The sequence below is a fragment of the Lygodium microphyllum genome, chromosome 30 (assembly GCF_053477565.2).
Source record: "Lygodium microphyllum isolate KBCC chromosome 30, Lygodium_microphyllum_v1.1.10, whole genome shotgun sequence".
In the NCBI taxonomy this organism is placed as follows: Eukaryota; Viridiplantae; Streptophyta; class Polypodiopsida; order Schizaeales; family Lygodiaceae; genus Lygodium; species Lygodium microphyllum.
In genome coordinates, this window is record NC_141164.1 from 91,236,128 (window position 1) to 91,259,129 (window position 23,002).

Genomic DNA, 23,002 nt, shown 5'->3' on the forward strand with positions numbered 1-23,002 from the left:
TCAATGGCATCAAGCTGACTATACCTCTCCTCAAATTCTCGAATCAACTCTGAAGCAGCTAGACCTTTGTTTGGCATGTAGACCCACTCTCGGAATGACTGCCGAGTAGCCATACCAAAGTCCTCAAGGAAATATTCTTCTTTCAAGGCCTTCTTAAAATCTTGCCAATGTGTATTTTGAATAAAAAGATCAGTCACTTTTTCCCTCAAAGCGGCTGTGACAAGACGAATGAAGTACTTACTCATAAGTCCAGCTGGAACTCGAAAAAACCCCATCTTGATCTCATATGTCTTCAAATATGCTGAAACATTACGGCCGTCAAATAGCTTCTTCTCATTCTCAACTGCTTCAATAGCCTTAGTCGCGCTGTTTGCATTCTCTTGCTCCGAATAGAGTTGCCTTTGCTGAGACAACTGCTGTTGATGCAATTGTTGCTGTTGCTGCATATACAATTGTGTCTGCTGATTTTGGAGCTGCATATACATGGACATATTCTGCAAAATCTGCTTTAGATCCTCTGTTGAAGTACTTGACGCAGCAGTCATTGATGGAGCTGAAGTAGACGCAGCTGGAATTGTAGAAGTGGCTGAAATAGAGGCTAAAGTATCTCCCATCATGAAATTTCTGTGACGCTTTCATGTTGGGTTCACCAAAGATGTCAAAGGGTTTGTGAAAGCAAAATCGCATCTTCAGAAGACCTTGATAAATTTCTGGATAGAAGATCAGCAAAGATGCAAAGATGAAAGAATCTGTGTATAATAATAGATCCGTCAAATTTTCATTGAGACCTCATCTATGCAACAATGATAAGATCAAAAACAAGTTTTCAGCTGAGCATAGAATTCATCCTTCAACATAGGAACCTTTAGTATAAATCTGGTTATCAACTACAAACACAAATTTCAGCATTGTCCTTTCAGCAGCATCAGCCAAAGGATGGATCTATGGATCCACAGACTTAACAATAAACCCAAAGGAAACTTGATTCCAATTGTTGAGATGAACAATATCACCACTATCACATCAAAGATAGACACTACTTTCATTCATTCGCCTCTGATAATTTGAACCTGGATATCTCACTTAAAGCCCTGAATTGGAGAGACTGCTTGTAGCCATTGATGGTTGTAACAAGAAGGCTGTAACAAGAATAACAAGCAGAACAGCAACAGTAAAGCTCACACCTTCATACCAGCCTTTCCCCACACCATGGTTCTTGATACTTAGGCCTAAAGAAAGGGCTGGTATAAGAATTGGGCCTGAAACTGTCTTTCGTGACTCCACTTTATAAGGTCTTTCTTTGTACCCTTAAAGGAACTTCTGATTTTCATGTCCAAGAAGTAGAATATACTCTTGGCCTAAGCTGCAGGAATATTTTCGCAGAAGAATGCTCGAGGTTAGATGCATTACCATCGAATCTTCTTGAGAAATGACAAAATAAAGGTTGTCTTCGTTCTGCTTTAATAAGTTACTGTTCTGAGAAGTAGACTTCCTACAATAGTTCTCTCCTTGAGAAGCTTCTCTTCCGCACCTGTCTAGTGGATACGGAGCTATTTACTATCTCATGTATGATAGCCTCTATTACTCTAGATCTGAGTTCATCCTTTGATGGTCACAAAAATAAATCCTCTCTGTTCAGCGGTTAGGGAAACAAATCACTGACGAAAAGCAGGTTTTGCTGTTAAGCACCTAAGGTGGCAGTTATGGCACGGAGCAACCTCTATTTCACAGAGCTGATGGCTTTTCCTATTCGTTTCTTCTTTCGAATTTTAGGAGCCTTGCTGCGCTTCTTACCAGTGAAAGAGGTCAATGTCCGGCGGTAAGGAGCTTTTTATGCTTAGAAGTTCATACTTAGCTTTTTTCTTTATTCGTAGCTTTTTCATCACTCACAACTGAGTGACGTTTTTTATCTCCTCTCGTACTTTAGCAGCGTCAGTTTTTCATTACAGTCCGTCAAAACTGCGGATTCCTCCACCCTTTGCTAGATGTCACCACAACAGTCTTGTCTTCATCTTCATTCCGAGCTCTTCTGTCCTGCTTTTTCCGTTTCCTCTCAGTTTTGCAACATTGAGTCTTCCCCCCCAAATAGCTGGATTCTACTGATCTCTATTAGTGAAGCGACAACTGCTGAATCAATCGACTTCCCTTCGTCTACTCAGAAACAAATCCATCTCTCTCTGTTGAATTCGCGTCGTTCCCTTCTTCCACAGTTGATCCTGCCTTTTTTTCCATCGTTTTCGATCCTTTCTTTTGCTTTCCTTTAGGTTCCTCTTTTTTTAGAAAAGCGGCCCAGCCACTCCCAATTGAGGTTTCCCAGGTTTGCTACCAGATGTGTATACCAGCAAATGGTGAGGATAATCTTGAACAAACAATGCATCCCTCTGCAATTTTATTCACAACATACAAGAGAAAAAGTAAAGCTGTTGCACAGGCATCTGTTTATGCATCTCAAAACTCCTGTTGTTACCTTCCAGATCTTTTGTGCCCTCTGTCAAGACCTTTTCAAACTGTCTCACCTATATACAGCAGTGGACCAAATACCTGTTTTCCGATCCCTACATCACCCCACTTTTGACATGCACCCAACACAGTGCTCCACACCACGTCATCAGGTTTAGAAGGCATATTTTCTGATGATACAACAGCCTCGTCTAGCTAGCCAGCACGGCCAAGCAGATCAACTAAGCAATTCTGATGCTTTATACTTGGACCAATGCCATACCGGTTACTCATCAGCTCAAAATATTTCTGACCCTGGTCCACAAGACCCATATGACTGCACACAGTAAGCATATTAAGAGATGTAACTCCATCCGGTTGAATATTGTCTTCCCTCATTCTCTCTAACATAAGGAAGACAACTTCACTCTCACCTAGGTGAGCATAACCAGTAATCAGTGCATTCCACATTACCAAGTCCTGTTTAGACATCCCATCAAACACACTCTGAGCCTCAACCATGCTTCCACATTTACCATACATGTCAATAAGACCTGCAGCCAGATCAACTTCAATGTTGCTGGGTGCAGCCTTGAGAACTTGAGCATGTATCTTCTGCCCAATTTCCAAAGCTGCTGCATGACCGCAAGCTTTCAACATTGAGACAAGAATTGTGCTGTCAGGTAAGTGGCCCTGTTCTTGCATTTTGAAAACAAGTTTGCACACTTTATCACACTCTCCTTGCTCAGCATAGCCCATGATTATGACATTCCATGAGACTGCATCTGGACACACACCTTCCAACTGCATCTCTTGAAAGTGACTCAATGCTTCTTCATAAAGCCCTTCAGCTTGGTACCTAGCAATTACTAAGGGCGATGAGACCACATCCCGGAACAGCAGATTTCCAAACTCTTCCTGGATTTCTACAAGCAAACCGCATTTGGCATACAGACCACCAATGTACTTCGACTTGCATCTCTTGGAAATAGTTTAGTACTTCCTCACAAAGCCCATAATTGGCATATCTTGAAATAAGTGTAGCCCATGAGATTGCATCTCGAGTTACCAATCTATCAAAAACTCCCTGTTCTTCTACAAGCATGTCACATTTAGCATACATGTCATTCAGAGCATTGTTGATTAATTCCTCTTGCTCCAAACCCTCTTCACTATATTTTCCGCATAGAATGAAAGAGCAAACATAACGACTAAGTATGTACAAAGTATCAGATCACACACACAACTTTTGGGTGGTTTTCACAGCTCGAATGCGCAGCAATACGACATCCACCCCCTCTAATCCTGCGCATCCTCCGGATGGGCCAACTACCCATGATCATTATCATCAAGTTCCACAAACAGATCAACCTCTTCATTATGCATTTTCGGTATATCAACAAGATTATCTGTCATATCATCTGTCTCTTCTATCGGAGTTTCTTCTTGTTGTTCTCTTGCAAATTCTTCCAATGCATAATCTTCATCATCTCTTTTCTTGAAAATCTTGATTCTTTTTCCAGCAATAGGCACTGTAAGCACTGTCCCATCCAATTCTGTCAGCTCATATGTTGCATTATCAAAGATATGTCTGACTATGTACGGCCCAAACCATCTTTTCACCATCTTCCGAAGTGTAGTATGTTGATTTTCAAGGCTGCTATCAAAGACCAATACCCAATCTCCCTCTTCTATTGCTCTAGGCCGCAAGCGATGCCTGCTGTCAAACCTTCCTTATTTCTTAGTCTAGCAACCTTCAATCTGTCAATAGCTAACTAAATATCCTCTGGTCTCCTCTCCAACTGTCGAATTTGAAGAGCTAAGAGCTCTTCTCTCGTCAAATCCTCCTGCCAACATAAAAAAGACCAAGTCAAAGCACAAGTCTCAGTCGGCATAATAGGTTTCTGACCATACATCAACTCTGCAGGCATATATCCTGTGGTAACACTGTGAGTCGTACGATCAGCCCATAAAGCAAATGGTAGAAGTCTCGGCCATTCTCCAATCCATGCTCTGCATGCTTTGGCTAATGCTTTCACTATCGGCGGATGCCCTCTTTCACTCTTCCCATTTCCCTCTGGATTATATGCTGTAGTTAGAGCCAACTTGATTCCTAGTTGAGAGAAAAACTCCCTAGCTTCATCTGCATCCAATTCACCACGATCCGCAGTGATCTTACCCACACAACCATACCTGCAGAAAATTTCTTCCAATAAGAACTTACACACTGCACTAGTGGTCTTCGTTCTCAAAGATCTGCCCTCAACATGATTGGTAAGATCCTCTCTCGCTAAAACAATGTATCTCCTCTACCATAGACCCATAGGCATGGTAACCAAATCAACTACCCACTTATAATGAATGCATAGCGGATAGGTTGGATGAAGCTCATCTCGATGACGCACTACGGAATACATCTGGCAGTCTCTGCAAGTCTCAATAAAGTGAGAAACATCTCTATACATGCCTTTCCACCAATATTTCTCCTTGATTTTCTCATAAGTAGCCCACACTCCTCTATGACCAGCCCAAGGACTCTCATGAAACTCCCTCATCACCTGTAACTGTGTCTCTCTATCGCAAACAACCCGCAAAGGTAATCCGCCTCTTTTCTTCGGATGCTTCCAAAGAAATCCATCCTTGAGAAAATAACCATAGGCTTTCCTTCTGATCTTCTTGAACTCTTCATCTGTCCATTCATTTCTTTTGCTTAGTGTGCTAAGGTACCTACCAATCTGCAACCAATCTCCAACATAGAGTTCTTCTATAAAAGCCACAATATCATAGACATGACAAACATGATCAACCATAGTGGCTGAAATTTCTGCATCATCCTCTTCTACAAGTAGAGTCTCCTCATCATCATATCTGGCTCTAGACAACATATCTACCACTGGATTATCCTTCCCTGCTATGTGTTTAAATTCCAGATTTAATGACTTGATGTATGCAATCCATCTCAACATGGCTATATTCGGAGTAGAGCAACTCATAATCATACCAATCAATGGCAGGCAATCTGTCTCTACCACAACTGAAGCTCCAATAAAGTACTCCTTGTCACATTTGAGAGCCGTAACAATCCCCAGTAGCTCCCTCTTGATTTGTGGATATCTCCTCTGTCTCTCGTTTAGGACTTTCGCCCCAAACCGAATAGCATACCTATTTCCATCTGCATCATCTTGACCCACAGCCCAACCTATGCCAATTGGACTAGTGTCAACTGTCAATACAATAGGCCTTCCACAATTATAATCCGCTTTCTTGAGAGTAGGAGCATTCTGCAATAACTTCTTCAATTTTCGCATGGCTCTAGTGTGGCTCTCATCCCAATAGAATTTCTGCCCCTTTCGAAGCAGCTGATACAAACAATCAGCTATGTGTGCAAAATGAGGTATCCAAATCATATAAAACACACAAGCTCCAATGAATCTCCGTATCTCTGAAGTGGTAGAACAATACTCCGCAATCTTGCCTATAGCATTCACCTTATCAGATGAGGGTTTCCTGCCATAATATCCACACATATGTCCAACAATGATAACCTCATTCACTCCAAAAATAGATTTTTGCCCTGAAAGTGTCAAGTTCACTTCTTCTAACTTTGCCAAAATCTTCTCACATGCTGAAATATGATCAGCCACAAAGGATCTGCATCCCTACTCATTTAGACTCTCATTCTTCTCTTCTTCTGCACATCCCTTAATGGGCACATCATCCAAGAAAGGCATGGGAAGCTGAGGTATGTAATCACGAAGGACCTTATGCATGGCATTCATCATATGCGCAACAAAATTAGTGGCACCTTGAGGCAAGGTACACATCCTGACAAGCCCAATAGGAGTTCTCATGGTGGTTATGTCCCTGCTTTCCAAAGCCAGCTGAAACTGATCATATCCTGAATACGAATCACCTAAAGAATAGATGGCATGTCCAGCAAATGCCTCTGCAAACTCATCCACAACTCGACCTATACCAACATTCCTGATAGTAACTCTGTTCACTGGCTGCATGTCCTGAATAAATCGGAGAGTACCATTCTTCTTTGGAACCGTAAACCACCTGTTTAAGTATGGTGCAGATGAAGGCTCAAGAATTCCCATCCTGATTTTCTCATTCAATAAATCAATCAGCTTTGGCAGGTGTGCCTTAGGCACTGGAATAGGTCGGAGATTCCATGGAATATGAGGAATAGTAAAAATGACCATAGGAGCAACAATATCAGGATTCACACATCCAATCTCATGCGAGAAAAAAACAAATCCCCTTCCATGTCGCTCAAGCATCTCCTGAAAGCATTGCTTCTCTATGGGTAGCAAGAAATCACCATTTCCAATTTTCAATTCAGCAAGAGTCTCTGCTGAAAATTTATGACCAATATGCTCCGGATTCCTCAAAATTGGCTGTTTAGCAGCCCTCTCTATTTCCTGATCACTGTCAGGTGGAAGCGGTACAGCAACCGGCTTCACCTTCTTATCCACAGTTTTGTATTTCGTGTCAACCCTGGCTTCATTATGCTCTTCTGCATTACTCACATCTTACTGTAAATCAGCAATTCTGCACTTCAATGGCTAAATATCCTCAGCCCTCTGCTCTATGGACTGCATAGGAACAGCCCTAAACTCTGAATGCTTAAATATTTCAGCAGTAAACTCTGTTGGCTGAAAGTTTTCAGCCCTCTGTGTCTCTGAAAGCTGATCATAACTAGCTGGAAACTCTGTTTGCTGAATTTCTTCGGCACTCAACACTCTCTGCTGAGTTGCCTCAGCCTCTGACTCAATCTGTGACACAAAATCTGCAATTTCATGAAACATGTCCAGGGACTGCACTAATACATTACTGTGATAATTCAGCATATCAGTTTTTAGCATATCTCCCATCTCTGTCATCGTATCTGCACAAATCACACTGTCATACATCCCATCTATGTGCTCATCATCCTCCAAAATTCCTGCATGTTTCAAATTTTTCTCCTTCCTTCATATATACTGCCTGGCAGCTCTAGGCAACCTAGAAGTCTTTTGATAGCTCATTGAACTGTTTGCTGAGATCCCAACAAAATCGGAGGAGAAAACACTGCTACCAGGATGCGAGAACTCCAATCTCCTTTGCTCTGTACCACCGTCGTCTCGCGAAACAGCGGTACCTAATAAAAACCCGAATCCCTCACAGTGGGCAAAGGTGCATCTCTGAGAGTATCCCTGTTTCTAACATGGTTCACACACACAGTCATAAACTGAACTGCTCTCATGCCATCTTTACTACGAATCCGTGCATAAGCAGATCCATCATCCATTACCTTTGTTTCCATGCGCATCTCTGTGATGAATGGCTGACCAAGAATTATGGGATAAGAGCATGAATCCTGCACAAAGAAATGAAAATCCTCCTCTACATCACCAATAGAAACCCTGACACTAGGATAGACAGGATACAAATCGCCTGCAGTGTTATTGCCGGCTCTCATACGCCACCCATGCTCTACATCCATAGGCCATCTGTTACTCTCATAAACTCCACGAACTATGAGATTAATCTCTGAACCATGATCCACCAATGCAACATAAGGCACCTGTTTCTCTCAAATCTTTACCATCGTCTCTGTAGTTGCCCTAGCCCAATGGCTCCGCGAAAAGTGACTACGCGGTATCAAGACATGCTCATCAATTTCAGCATAATGCATAGGTTGAACCCTCTTCTCTACCTACGGAAGAACAGAAGCATTTTCAACCATAACCTCATCCTCATCCTCATCCAACTCCCCAATCAAAACTCCCTGTGTATCAGTGGTAGACAATGCATGTCTTTTCCTCTTTAGGACCTCCTAAAACTGATCCTGAAACTCTCTTTTCGAGATGCCCAAAATCTCAGAAATAGTGAAAGTCACCTCACTGCCAAGTATCTTATTATTAAAGATTTTCTTCATGTCCATAGATGTCTCAATATCGGGCATCAATCTAAACCCTGGCTGCTTTCTCTCTCTAGGCTCTTGCCTCTTTTCTCTCTTTTGAGCATCTTCCATATGTCGATCTGGCCCTGGTCTTGAAGACGGTCCTGTAGTAGGTGGAGTAACAAACTCACCCCCTCTAGTCTTCTTAGCTGCACTTGGATTTTCTTCATCCCTCTTACGCTTCTCCTCAACAAGTGCATCTGCTCCCTGAGACTTAGCTAAATAAGCATAAATAGAGTACCTGTCAACAGGCGAATCCCAACCTGTCTCTAATCTTATGCTAGAGCCTGCACTAGTCAAAACAGTTTGTTGAATTTTCCCCTTGTTTACAGTCTCCATAGCATAAGTCCATAGTGCTGACTGAGTCTCTGATTCCTTCTCAATCTGGACTCCATATGCAGAAGCATCACCTCTAGCTGTCAGATAAGAAGTACGCACAGCCATGTCATCCACTAACTTCTTCATTCCACCTTTACCAAAGTTAGTAGCAAGTGGAGCTCTTGTCTCAGTCAACCAAATCTTACCATCTTGCCCCCAATATACCAAATTCTTCCTCCTTGCATCTTGAAAAGATTCACAATCCCTGCAATGCTGATGGTCCGTACTATCGCACCAAATACATCTCCAATCTCTCCTAGGTGCACTAGGAGCACTCCTAGGTGTAGTAGGAGCACTAGAAGAAGTAGTAGGCGCAGTCGAAGCAAAGTGCTCTTTCAACTTTCCCACCAACTCCGCTTTGACTGACTCTAGTGTCAAATCTATTATGCCTTTGATTATGTCATCAAGAGAAGTAGGCACCGATGGAGCAGATGGTTTTGGAGCAGAATATGTAAGCATCGATCGTGGAACAAGAGGAATAGGTGGAGTGGAAACAGTAGGCACTAGCATAGGCCAAGAAACTGGCTGAAGAGGAGAAGAAATAACAGGGATAGAAGTAGGCATAGGAGCTGATGATGGTGTAGGTGTCATGGAACCATTCTGTAGGCGAGTCTTCCATATCCTCCTCTTGGTCAAAGTCGAGACTGCATCCTGAGCATCCTGCCAATCCGTTTTAAGACCCATAGGCTTCGCGCGATCCTCAAGAAGCTCACCCAATTCTTCTTGAAGAGCAGGATCTGCAGCTTGCAAGAAAAGCTCAACTTTTTCAACATCCAATGCTCTTTGTTCAATGGCATCAAGCTGACTATACCTCTCCTCAAATTCTCGAATCAACTCTGAAGCAGCTAGACCTTTGTTTGGCATGTAGACCCACTCTCGGAATGACTGCCGAGTAGCCATACCAAAGTCCTCAAGGAAATATTCTTCTTTCAAGGCCTTCTTAAAATCTTGCCAATGTGTATTTTGAATAAAAAGATCAGTCACTTTTTCCCTCAAAGCGGCTGTGACAAGACGAATGAAGTACTTACTCATAAGTCCAGCTGGAACTCGAAAAAACCCCATCTTGATCTCATATGTCTTCAAATATGCTGAAACATTACGGCCGTCAAATAGCTTCTTCTCATTCTCAACTGCTTCAATAGCCTTAGTCGCGCTGTTTGCATTCTCTTGCTCCGAATAGAGTTGCCTTTGCTGAGACAACTGCTGTTGATGCAATTGTTGCTGTTGCTGCATATACAATTGTGTCTGCTGATTTTGGAGCTGCATATACATGGACATATTCTGCAAAATCTGCTTTAGATCCTCTGTTGAAGTACTTGACGCAGCAGTCATTGATGGAGCTGAAGTAGACGCAGCTGGAATTGTAGAAGTGGCTGAAATAGAGGCTAAAGTATCTCCCATCATGAAATTTCTGTGACGCTTTCATGTTGGGTTCACCAAAGATGTCAAAGGGTTTGTGAAAGCAAAATCGCATCTTCAGAAGACCTTGATAAATTTCTGGATAGAAGATCAGCAAAGATGCAAAGATGAAAGAATCTGTGTATAATAATAGATCCGTCAAATTTTCATTGAGACCTCATCTATGCAGCAATGATAAGATCAAAAACAAGTTTTCAGCTGAGCATAGAATTCATCCTTCAACATAGGAACCTTTAGTATAAATCTGGTTATCAACTACAAACACAAATTTCAGCATTGTCCTTTCAGCAGCATCAGCCAAAGGATGGATCTATGGATCCACAGACTTAACAATAAACCCAAAGGAAACTTGATTCCAATTGTTGAGATGAACAATATCACCACTATCACATCAAAGATAGACACTACTTTCATTCATTCGCCTCTGATAATTTGAACCTGGATATCTCACTTAAAGCCCTGAATTGGAGAGACTGCTTGTAGCCATTGATGGTTGTAACAAGAAGGCTGTAACAAGAATAACAAGCAGAACAGCAACAGTAAAGCTCACACCTTCATACCAGCCTTTCCCCACACCATGGTTCTTGATACTTAGGCCTAAAGAAAGGGCTGGTATAAGAATTGGGCCTGAAACTGTCTTTCGTGACTCCACTTTATAAGGTCTTTCTTTGTACCCTTAAAGGAACTTCTGATTTTCATGTCCAAGAAGTAGAATATACTCTTGGCCTAAGCTGCAGGAATATTTTCGCAGAAGAATGCTCGAGGTTAGATGCATTACCATCGAATCTTCTTGAGAAATGACAAAATAAAGGTTGTCTTCGTTCTGCTTTAATAAGTTACTGTTCTGAGAACTAGACTTCCTACAATAGTTCTCTCCTTGAGAAGCTTCTCTTCCGCACCTGTCTAGTGGATACGGAGCTATTTACTATCTCATGTATGATAGCCTCTATTACTCTAGATCTGAGTTCATCCTTTGATGGTCACAAAAATAAATCCTCTCTGTTCAGCGGTTAGGGAAACAAATCACTGACGAAAAGCAGGTTTTGCTGTTAAGCACCTAAGGTGGCAGTTATGGCACGGAGCAACCTCTATTTCACAGAGCTGATGGCTTTTCCTATTCGTTTCTTCTTTCGAATTTTAGGAGCCTTGCTGCGCTTCTTACCAGTGAAAGAGGTCAATGTCCGGCGGTAAGGAGCTTTTTATGCTTAGAAGTTCATACTTAGCTTTTTTCTTTATTCGTAGCTTTTTCATCACTCACAACTGAGTGACGTTTTTTATCTCCTCTCGTACTTTAGCAGCGTCAGTTTTTCATTACAGTCCGTCAAAACTGCGGATTCCTCCACCCTTTGCTAGATGTCACCACAACAGTCTTGTCTTCATCTTCATTCCGAGCTCTTCTGTCCTGCTTTTTCCGTTTCCTCTCAGTTTTGCAACATTGAGTCTTCCCCCCCAAATAGCTGGATTCTACTGATCTCTATTAGTCAAGCGACAACTGCTGAATCAATCGACTTCCCTTCGTCTACTCAGAAACAAATCCATCTCTCTCTGTTGAATTCGCGTCGTTCCCTTCTTCCACAGTTGATCCTGCCTTTTTTTCCATCGTTTTCGATCCTTTCTTTTGCTTTCCTTTAGGTTCCTCTTTTTTTAGAAAAGCGGCCCAGCCACTCCCAATTGAGGTTTCCCAGGTTTGCTACCAGATGTGTATACCAGCAAATGGTGAGGATAATCTTGAACAAACAATGCATCCCTCTGCAATTTTATTCACAACATACAAGAGAAAAAGTAAAGCTGTTGCACAGGCATCTGTTTATGCATCTCAAAACTCCTGTTGTTACCTTCCAGATCTTTTGTGCCCTCTGTCAAGACCTTTTCAAACTGTCTCACCTATATACAGCAGTGGACCAAATACCTGTTTTCCGATCCCTACATCACCCCACTTTTGACATGCACCCAACACAGTGCTCCACACCACGTCATCAGGTTTAGAAGGCATATTTTCTGATGATACAACAGCCTCGTCTAGCTAGCCAGCACGGCCAAGCAGATCAACTAAGCAATTCTGATGCTTTATACTTGGACCAATGCCATACCGGTTACTCATCAGCTCAAAATATTTCTGACCCTGGTCCACAAGACCCATATGACTGCACACAGTAAGCATATTAAGAGATGTAACTCCATCCGGTTGAATATTGTCTTCCCTCATTCTCTCTAACATAAGGAAGACAACTTCACTCTCACCTAGGTGAGCATAACCAGTAATCAGTGCATTCCACATTACCAAGTCCTGTTTAGACATCCCATCAAACACACTCTGAGCCTCAACCATGCTTCCACATTTACCATACATGTCAATAAGACCTGCAGCCAGATCAACTTCAATGTTGCTGGGTGCAGCCTTGAGAACTTGAGCATGTATCTTCTGCCCAATTTCCAAAGCTGCTGCATGACCGCAAGCTTTCAACATTGAGACAAGAATTGTGCTGTCAGGTAAGTGGCCCTGTTCTTGCATTTTGAAAACAAGTTTGCACACTTTATCACACTCTCCTTGCTCAGCATAGCCCATGATTATGACATTCCATGAGACTGCATCTGGACACACACCTTCCAACTGCATCTCTTGAAAGTGACTCAATGCTTCTTCATAAAGCCCTTCAGCTTGGTACCTAGCAATTACTAAGGGCGATGAGACCACATCCCGGAACAGCAGATTTCCAAACTCTTCCTGGATTTCTACAAGCAAACCGCATTTGGCATACAGACCACCAATGTACTTCGACTTGCATCTCTTGGAAATAGTTTAGTACTTCCTCACAAAGCCCATAATTGGCATATCTTGAAATAAGTGTAGCCCATGAGATTGCATCTCGAGTTACCAATCTATCAAAAACTCCCTGTTCTTCTACAAGCATGTCACATTTAGCATACATGTCATTCAGAGCATTGTTGATTAATTCCTCTTGCTCCAAACCCTCTTCACTATATTTTCCGCATAGAATGAAAGAGCAAACATAACGACTAAGTATGTACAAAGTATCAGATCACACACACAACTTTTGGGTGGTTTTCACAGCTCGAATGCGCAGCAATACGACATCCACCCCCTCTAATCCTGCGCATCCTCCGGATGGGCCAACTACCCATGATCATTATCATCAAGTTCCACAAACAGATCAACCTCTTCATTATGCATTTTCGGTATATCAACAAGATTATCTGTCATATCATCTGTCTCTTCTATCGGAGTTTCTTCTTGTTGTTCTCTTGCAAATTCTTCCAATGCATAATCTTCATCATCTCTTTTCTTGAAAATCTTGATTCTTTTTCCAGCAATAGGCACTGTAAGCACTGTCCCATCCAATTCTGTCAGCTCATATGTTGCATTATCAAAGATATGTCTGACTATGTACGGCCCAAACCATCTTTTCACCATCTTCCGAAGTGTAGTATGTTGATTTTCAAGGCTGCTATCAAAGACCAATACCCAATCTCCCTCTTCTATTGCTCTAGGCCGCAAGCGATGCCTGCTGTCAAACCTTCCTTATTTCTTAGTCTAGCAACCTTCAATCTGTCAATAGCTAACTAAATATCCTCTGGTCTCCTCTCCAACTGTCGAATTTGAAGAGCTAAGAGCTCTTCTCTCGTCAAATCCTCCTGCCAACATAAAAAAGACCAAGTCAAAGCACAAGTCTCAGTCGGCATAATAGGTTTCTGACCATACATCAACTCTGCAGGCATATATCCTGTGGTAACACTGTGAGTCGTACGATCAGCCCATAAAGCAAATGGTAGAAGTCTCGGCCATTCTCCAATCCATGCTCTGCATGCTTTGGCTAATGCTTTCACTATCGGCGGATGCCCTCTTTCACTCTTCCCATTTCCCTCTGGATTATATGCTGTAGTTAGAGCCAACTTGATTCCTAGTTGAGAGAAAAACTCCCTAGCTTCATCTGCATCCAATTCACCACGATCCGCAGTGATCTTACCCACACAACCATACCTGCAGAAAATTTCTTCCAATAAGAACTTACACACTGCACTAGTGGTCTTCGTTCTCAAAGATCTGCCCTCAACATGATTGGTAAGATCCTCTCTCGCTAAAACAATGTATCTCCTCTACCATAGACCCATAGGCATGGTAACCAAATCAACTACCCACTTATAATGAATGCATAGCGGATAGGTTGGATGAAGCTCATCTCGATGACGCACTACGGAATACATCTGGCAGTCTCTGCAAGTCTCAATAAAGTGAGAAACATCTCTATACATGCCTTTCCACCAATATTTCTCCTTGATTTTCTCATAAGTAGCCCACACTCCTCTATGACCAGCCCAAGGACTCTCATGAAACTCCCTCATCACCTGTAACTGTGTCTCTCTATCGCAAACAACCCGCAAAGGTAATCCGCCTCTTTTCTTCGGATGCTTCCAAAGAAATCCATCCTTGAGAAAATAACCATAGGCTTTCCTTCTGATCTTCTTGAACTCTTCATCTGTCCATTCATTTCTTTTGCTTAGTGTGCTAAGGTACCTACCAATCTGCAACCAATCTCCAACATAGAGTTCTTCTATAAAAGCCACAATATCATAGACATGACAAACATGATCAACCATAGTGGCTGAAATTTCTGCATCATCCTCTTCTACAAGTAGAGTCTCCTCATCATCATATCTGGCTCTAGACAACATATCTACCACTGGATTATCCTTCCCTGCTATGTGTTTAAATTCCAGATTTAATGACTTGATGTATGCAATCCATCTCAACATGGCTATATTCGGAGTAGAGCAACTCATAATCATACCAATCAATGGCAGGCAATCTGTCTCTACCACAACTGAAGCTCCAATAAAGTACTCCTTGTCACATTTGAGAGCCGTAACAATCCCCAGTAGCTCCCTCTTGATTTGTGGATATCTCCTCTGTCTCTCGTTTAGGACTTTCGCCCCAAACCGAATAGCATACCTATTTCCATCTGCATCATCTTGACCCACAGCCCAACCTATGCCAATTGGACTAGTGTCAACTGTCAATACAATAGGCCTTCCACAATTATAATCCGCTTTCTTGAGAGTAGGAGCATTCTGCAATAACTTCTTCAATTTTCGCATGGCTCTAGTGTGGCTCTCATCCCAATAGAATTTCTGCCCCTTTCGAAGCAGCTGATACAAACAATCAGCTATGTGTGCAAAATGAGGTATCCAAATCATATAAAACACACAAGCTCCAATGAATCTCCGTATCTCTGAAGTGGTAGAACAATACTCCGCAATCTTGCCTATAGCATTCACCTTATCAGATGAGGGTTTCCTGCCATAATATCCACACATATGTCCAACAATGATAACCTCATTCACTCCAAAAATAGATTTTTGCCCTGAAAGTGTCAAGTTCACTTCTTCTAACTTTGCCAAAATCTTCTCACATGCTGAAATATGATCAGCCACAAAGGATCTGCATCCCTACTCATTTAGACTCTCATTCTTCTCTTCTTCTGCACATCCCTTAATGGGCACATCATCCAAGAAAGGCATGGGAAGCTGAGGTATGTAATCACGAAGGACCTTATGCATGGCATTCATCATATGCGCAACAAAATTAGTGGCACCTTGAGGCAAGGTACACATCCTGACAAGCCCAATAGGAGTTCTCATGGTGGTTATGTCCCTGCTTTCCAAAGCCAGCTGAAACTGATCATATCTTGAATACAAATCACCTAAAGAATAGATGGCATGTCCATCAAATGCCTCTGCAAACTCATCCACAACTCGACCTATACCAACATTCCTGATAGTAACTCTGTTCACTGGCTGCATGTCCTGAATAAATCGGAGAGTACCATTCTTCTTTGGAACCGTAAACCACCTGTTTGAGTATGGTGCAGATGAAGGCTCAAGAATTCCCATCCTGATTTTCTCATTCAATAAATCAATCAGCTTTGGCAGGTGTGCCTTAGGCACTGGAATAGGTCGGAGATTCCATGGAATATGAGAAATAGTAAAAATGACCATAGGAGTAACAATATCAGGATTCACACATCCAATCTCATGCGAGAAAAAAGCAAATCCCCTTCCATGTCACTCAAGCATCTCCTGAAAGCATTGCTTCTCTATGGGTAGCAAGAAATCACCATTTCCAATTTTCAATTCAGCAAGAGTCTCTGCTGAAAATTTATGACCAATATGGTCCGGATTCCTCAAAATTGGCTGTTTAGCAGCCCTCTCTTTTTGCTGATCACTGTCAGGTGGAAGCGGTACAGCAACTGGCTTCACCTTCTTATCCACAGTTTTGTATTTCGTGTCAACCCTGGCTTCATTATGCTCTTCTGCATTACTCACATCTTGCTGTAAATCAGCAATTCTGCACTTCAATGGCTGAATATCCTCAGCCCTCTGCTCTATGGACTGCATAGGAACAGCCCTAAACTCTGAATGCTTAAATATTTCAGCAGTAAACTCTGTTGGCTGAAAGTTTTCAGCCCTCTGTGTCTCTGAAAGCTGATCATAACCAGCTGGAAACTCTGTTTGCTGAATTTCTTCAGCACTCAACACTCTTTGTTGAGTTACCTCAGCCTCTGACTCAATCTGTGACACAAAATCTGCAATTTCATGAAACATGTCCAGGGACTGCACTAATACATTACTGTGACAATTCTGCATATCAGTTTTCAGCATATCTCCCATCTCTGTCATCGTATCTGCACAAATCACACTGTCATATATCCCATCTATGTGCTCATCATCCTCCAAAATTCCTGCATGTTTCAAATTTTTCTCCTTCCTGCATATATACTGCCTGGCAGCTCTAGGCAACCTAGAAGTCTTCTGATAGCTCATTGAACTGTTTGCTGAAATCCCAACAAAACCGGAGGAGAAAACACTGCTGCCAGGAGGCGAGAACTCCAATCTCCTTTACTCTGTATCACCGTCGTCTCGCGAAACGGCGGTACCTAATGAAAACCCGAATCCCTCACAGTAGGCAAAGGTGCATCTCTGAGAGTATCCCTGTTTCTAACATGGTTCACACACAAAGTCATAAACTGAATTGCTCTCATGCAATCTTTACTGCGAATCCGTGCATAAGTAGATCCATCATCCATTACCTTTGTTTCCATGCACATCTCTGTGATGAATGGCCAACCAAGAATTATGGGATAAGAGCATGAATCCTGCATAAAGAAATGAAAATCCTCCTCTACATCACCAATAGAAACCCTGACACTAGGACAGGCAGTATACAAATCACCTGCAGTGTTATTGCCGGCTCTCATACGCCACCCATGCTCTACATCCATAGGCCATCTGTTACTCTCATAAACTCCACGAACTATGAGATTAATCTCTGAACCATGATCCACCAATGCAACATAAGGCACCTGTTTCTCTCCAATCTTTACCATCGTCTCTGTAGTTGCCCTAGCCCAATGGCTCCGCGAAAAGTGACTACGCAGTATCAAGACAGGCTCATCAATTTCAGCATAATGCATAGGCTGAACCCTCTTCTCTACCTGCGGAAAAACAGAAGCATTTTCAACCATAATCTCATCCTCATTCTCATCCAACTCCCCAATCAAAACTCCCTGTGTATCAGTGGTAGACAATGCATGTCTTTTCCTCTTTAGGACCTCCTGAAACTGATCTTGAAACTCTCTTTTCGAGATGTCCAAAATCTCAGAAATAGTGAAAGTCACCTCACTGCCAAGTATCTTATCATTAAAGATTTTCTTCATGTCCAAAGATGTCTCAATATCGAACATCAATCTAAACCCTGGCTGCTTTCTCTCTCTAGGCTCTTGCCTCTTTTCTCTCTTTTGAGCATCTTCCATATGTCGATCTGGCCCTGGTCTTGAAGACGGTCCTGCAGTAGGTGGAGTAACAAACTCACCCCCTCTAGTCATCTTAGCTGCACTTGGATTTTCTTCATCCCTCTTACGCTTCTCCTCAACAAGTGCATCTGCTCCCTGAGACTTAGCCAAATAAGCATAAATAGAGTACCTGTCAACAGGCGAATCCCAACCTGTCTCTGATCTTATGCTAGAGCCTGCACTAGTCAAAACAGTTTGCTGAATTTTCCCCTTGTTTGCAGTCTCCATAGCATAAGTCCATAGTGCTGACTGAGTCTCTGATCCCTTCTCAATCTGGACTCCATATGCAGAAGCATCACCTCTAGCTGTCACATAAGAAGTACGTGCAGCCATGTCATCCACTAACTTCTTCATTCCACCTTTACCAAAGTTGGTAGCAAGTGGAGCTCTTGTCTCAGTCAACCAAATCTTACCATCTTGCAGCCAATATACCAAATTCTTCCTCCTTGCATCCTGAAAAGATTCACAATCCCTGCAATGCTGATGGTCCGTATTATCGCACCAAATACATCTTCGATCTCTCCTAGGTGCACTAGGAGCACTCCTAGGTGCAGTAGGAGCACTAGAAGAAGTAGTAGGCGCAGTCGAAGCAAACTGCTCTTTCAACTTTCCCACCAACTCCGCTTTGGCTAACTCCAGTGTCAAATCTGTTATGCCTTTGATTATGTCATCAAGAGAAGTAGGCACCGATGGAGCGGATGGTTTTGGAGCAGAAAGTGTAGGCATCGGTCGTGGAACAGGAGGAATAGGTGGAGTGGAAACAGTAGGCACTGGCATAGGCCAAGAAACTGGCTGAGGAGGAGAAGAAATAACAGGGATAGAAGCAAGCATAGGAGCTGATGATGGTGTAGGTGTCATGGAACCATTCTGTAGGCGAGTCTTCCATATCCTCCTCTTGGTCAAAGTCGAGACTGCATCCTGAGCATCCTGCCAATCCGTTTTAAGACCCATAGGCTTCGTGCGATCCTCAAGAAGCTCACCCAATTCTTCTTGAAGAGCAGGATCTGCAGCTTGCAAGAAAAGCTCAACTTTTTCAACATCCAATGCTCTTTGTTCAATGGCATCAAGCTGACTATACCTCTCCTCAAATTCTCGAATCAACTCTGAAGCAGCTAGACCTTTGTTTGGCATGTAGACCCACTCTCGGAATGACTGCCGAGTAGCCATCCCAAAGTCCTCAAGGAAATATTCTTCTTTCAAGGCCTTCTTAAAATCTTGCCAATGTGTATTTTGAATAAAAATATCAGTCACTTTTTCCCTCAAAGCGGGTGTGACAAGACGAAGGAAATACTTACTCATAAGTCCGGCTGGAACTCCAAAAAACCCCATCTTGATCTCATATGTCTTCAAATATGCTGAAACATTAGGGCCGTCAAATAGATTCTTCTCATTCTCAACTGCTTCAATAGCCTTAGTCGCGCTGTTTGCATTCTCCTGCTCCGAATAGAGTTGCCTTTGCTGAGACAACTGCTGTTGATGCAATTGTTGCTGTTGCTGCATATACAATTGTGTCTGCTGATTTTGGAGCTGCATATACATGGACATATTCTGCAAAATCTGCTTTAGATCCTCTGTTGAAGTACTTGACACAGCAGTCATTGATGGAGCTGAAGTAGACGCAGCTGGAATTGTAGAAGAGGCTGAAGTATCTCCCATCATGAAATTTCTGCGACGCTTTCACGTCGGGTTCACCAAAGATGTCGAAGGGTTTGTGAAAGCAAAATCGCGTCTTCAGAAGACCTTGATAAATTTCTGAATAGAAGATCATCAAAGATGCAAAGATGAAAGAATCTGTGTACAATAATAGATCCATCAAATTTTCATTGAGACCTCATCTATGCAGCAATGATAAGATCAAAAACAAGTTTTCAGCTGAGCATAGAATTCATCCTTCAACATAGGAACCTTTAGTATAAATCTGGTTATCAACTACAGACAGAAATTTCAGCATTGTCCTTTCAGCAGCATCAGCCAAAGGATGGATCTATGGATCCACAGACTTAACAATAAACCCAAAGGAAACTTGATTCCAATTGTTGAGATGAACAATATCACCACTATCACATCAAAGATAGACACTACTTTCGTTCATTCGCCTCTGATAATTTGAACCTAGATATCTCACTTAAAGCCCTGAATTGGAGAGACTGCTTGTAGCCACTGATGGCTGTAACAAGAAGGCTATAACAAGAATAACAAGCAGAACAGCAATAGTAAAGTTCACACCTTCATACCAGCCTTTCCCCACACCATGGTTCTTGATACTTAGGCCTAAAGAAAGGGCTGGTATAAGAATTGGGCCTGAAACTGTCTTTCGTGACTCCACTTTGTAAGGTCTTTCTTTATACCCTTAAAGGAACTTTTGATTTTCATGTCCAAGAAGCATAATATACTCTTGGCCTAAGCTGCAGGAATATTTTCGCAGAAGAATGCTCGAGGTTAGATGCATTACCATCGAATCTTCTTGAGAAATGACAAAATAAAGGTTGTCTTCGTTCTGCTTTAATAAGTTACTGTTCTGAGAACTACACTTCCTACAATAGTTCTCTCCTTGAGAAGCTTCTCTTCGGCACCTATCTGGTGGATACGGAGCTGTTTATTATCTCATGTATGATAGCCTCTATTGCTCTAGATCTGAGTTCATCCTTTGATGGTCACAAAAATAAATCCTCTCTGTTCAGCCGTTAGGGAAACGAATCACTGACGAAAAGCAGGTTTTGCTGTTAAGCACCTAAGGTGGCAGTTATGGCATGGAGCAACCTCTATTCCACAGAGCTGATGGCTTTTGCTATTCGTTTCTTCTTCTGAATTTTGGGAGCCTTGCTGCGCTTCTTACCAATGAAAGAGGTCAATGTCTGGTGGTAAGGCGCTTTTTATGCTCAGAAGTTCATACTTAGCTTTTTTCTTCATTTGTAGCTTTTTCATCACTCACAACTGAGTGACGTTTTTGATCTCCTCTCGTACTTTAGCAGCTTCAATTTGTCATTACAGTCCGTCAAAACTGTGGATTCCTCCACCCTTTACTAGATGTCACCACAACAGTCTTGTCTTCATCTTCATTCTGAGCTCTTCTGTCCTGCTTTTTCCGTTTTCTCTCAGTTGCAGCATTGAGTATTCCCCCCCCAAATAGCAGGATTCTACTGATCTCTATTAGTCAAGCGACTGCCGTTGAATCAATCGACTCCCCTTCGTCTACTCAGAAACAAATCCATCTCTCTCCGTTGAATTCGCGTCGTTCCCTTCTTCCATAGTGGATCCTACCTTTTTTTCCATCCTTTTTTATCCTTTCTTTTGCTTTCCTTTAGGTTCCTCTTTTTTTAGAAAAGCGGCCCAGCCACTCCCAATTGAGGTTTCCCAGGTTTGCTACCAGATGTGTATACCAGCAAATGGTGAGGATAATCTTGAACAAACAATGCATCCCTCTGCAATTTTATTCACAACATACAAGAGAAAAAGTAAAGCTGTTGCACAGGCATCTGTTTACGCATCTCAAAACTCCTTTTGTTACCTTCCAGATCTTTTGTGCCCTCTGTCAAGACCTTTTCAAACTGTCTCACCTATATACAACAGTGGACCAAATACCTGTTTTCCGATCCCTATATCACCCCACTTTTGACATGCACCCAACACAGTGCTCCACACCACGTCATCAGGTTTAGAAGGCATATTTTCTGCTGATACAACAGCCTCGTCTAGCTGGCTAGCACGGCCAAGCAGCTCAACTAAGCAATTCTGATGCTTAATACTTGGACCAATGCCATACCGGCTACTCATCAGCTCAAAATATTTCTGACCTTGGTCCACAAGACCCATATGACTGCACACAGTAAGTATATTAAGAGATGTAACTCCATCCGGTTGAATATTGTCTTCCCTCATTCTCTCTAACATAAGGAAGACAGCTTCACTCTCACCTGGGTGAGCATAACCAGTAATCAGTGCATTCCACATTACCAAGTCCTGTTTAGACATCCCATCAAACACACTCTGAGCATCAACCATGCTTCCACATTTACCATACATGTCAATAAGACCTGCAGCCAGATCAACTTCAATGTTGCTGGGTGCAGCCTTGAGAACTTGAGCATGTATCTTCTGCCCAATTTCCAAAGCTACTGCATCACCGCAAGCTTTCAACATTGAGACAAGAATTGTGCTGTCAGGTAAGTGGCCCTGTTCTTGCATTTTGGAAACAAGTTTGCACACTTTATCACACTCTCCTTGCTCAACATAACCCATGATTATGACATTCCACGAGAGTGCATCTGGACACATACCTTCCAACTGCATCTCTTGAAAGTGACTCAATGCTTCTTCATAAAGCCCTTCAGCTTAGTACCTAGCAATTACTGAGGGCCATGAGACCACATCCCGGAACATCAGATTTCCAAACTCTTCCTGGATTTCTACAAGCAAACCGCATTTGGCATACAGACCACCAATGTACTTCGATTTGCATCTCTTGGAAATAGTTTAGTACTTCCTCACAAAGCCCATAATCGGCATATCTTGAAATAAGTGTAGCCCATGAGATTGCATCTCGAGTTACCAATCTATCAAAAAATCCTTGTTCTTCTACAAGCATGTCACATTTAGCATACATGTCAACCAGAGCATTGTTGATTAATTCCTCTTGCTCCAAACCCTCTTCACTATATTTTTCGCATAGAATGAAAGAGCAAACATAACGACTAAGTATGTACAAAGTATCAAATCACACACACAACTTCTGGGTGGTTTTCACACCTCGAATGCGCAGCAATACGACAACGCCGTTCGCAAAGGAGAGGAGGAGCCGCAGCGCAAAGAGGAGCCACCAAACCCTCGCCAAATCTTTACGATGAGTCCATTCTCTCTCTCTTTTACTTGTTTAGGGTTTAATTTGTGTATATTGAGAGAGGGAGAGGAAATGAGAGAGAAAGAGAGGGAGAGGGAGAGGGAGGGAGAG

General features: G+C 42.3%; 1 protein-coding gene across 1 annotated transcript; it reads right to left on the reverse strand.

Moving 5' to 3' along the window:
• Positions 1–2,276: 2,276 nt before the first annotated feature.
• On the reverse strand, positions 2,277–22,293 carry LOC148010115 (pentatricopeptide repeat-containing protein At2g34400-like). The gene is made up of 8 exons (XM_087672877.1): positions 21,637–22,293; positions 21,422–21,476; positions 12,339–12,919; positions 12,096–12,209; positions 11,881–11,935; positions 2,785–3,365; positions 2,542–2,655; positions 2,277–2,381 (listed from the first exon to the last, which is right to left on the reverse strand). The coding sequence occupies exons 1-8, from the start codon at positions 22,291–22,293 to the stop codon at positions 2,277–2,279; spliced, it is 2,262 nt and encodes a 753-aa protein (XP_087529003.1).
• Between the last annotated feature and the right edge of the window lie 709 nt (positions 22,294–23,002).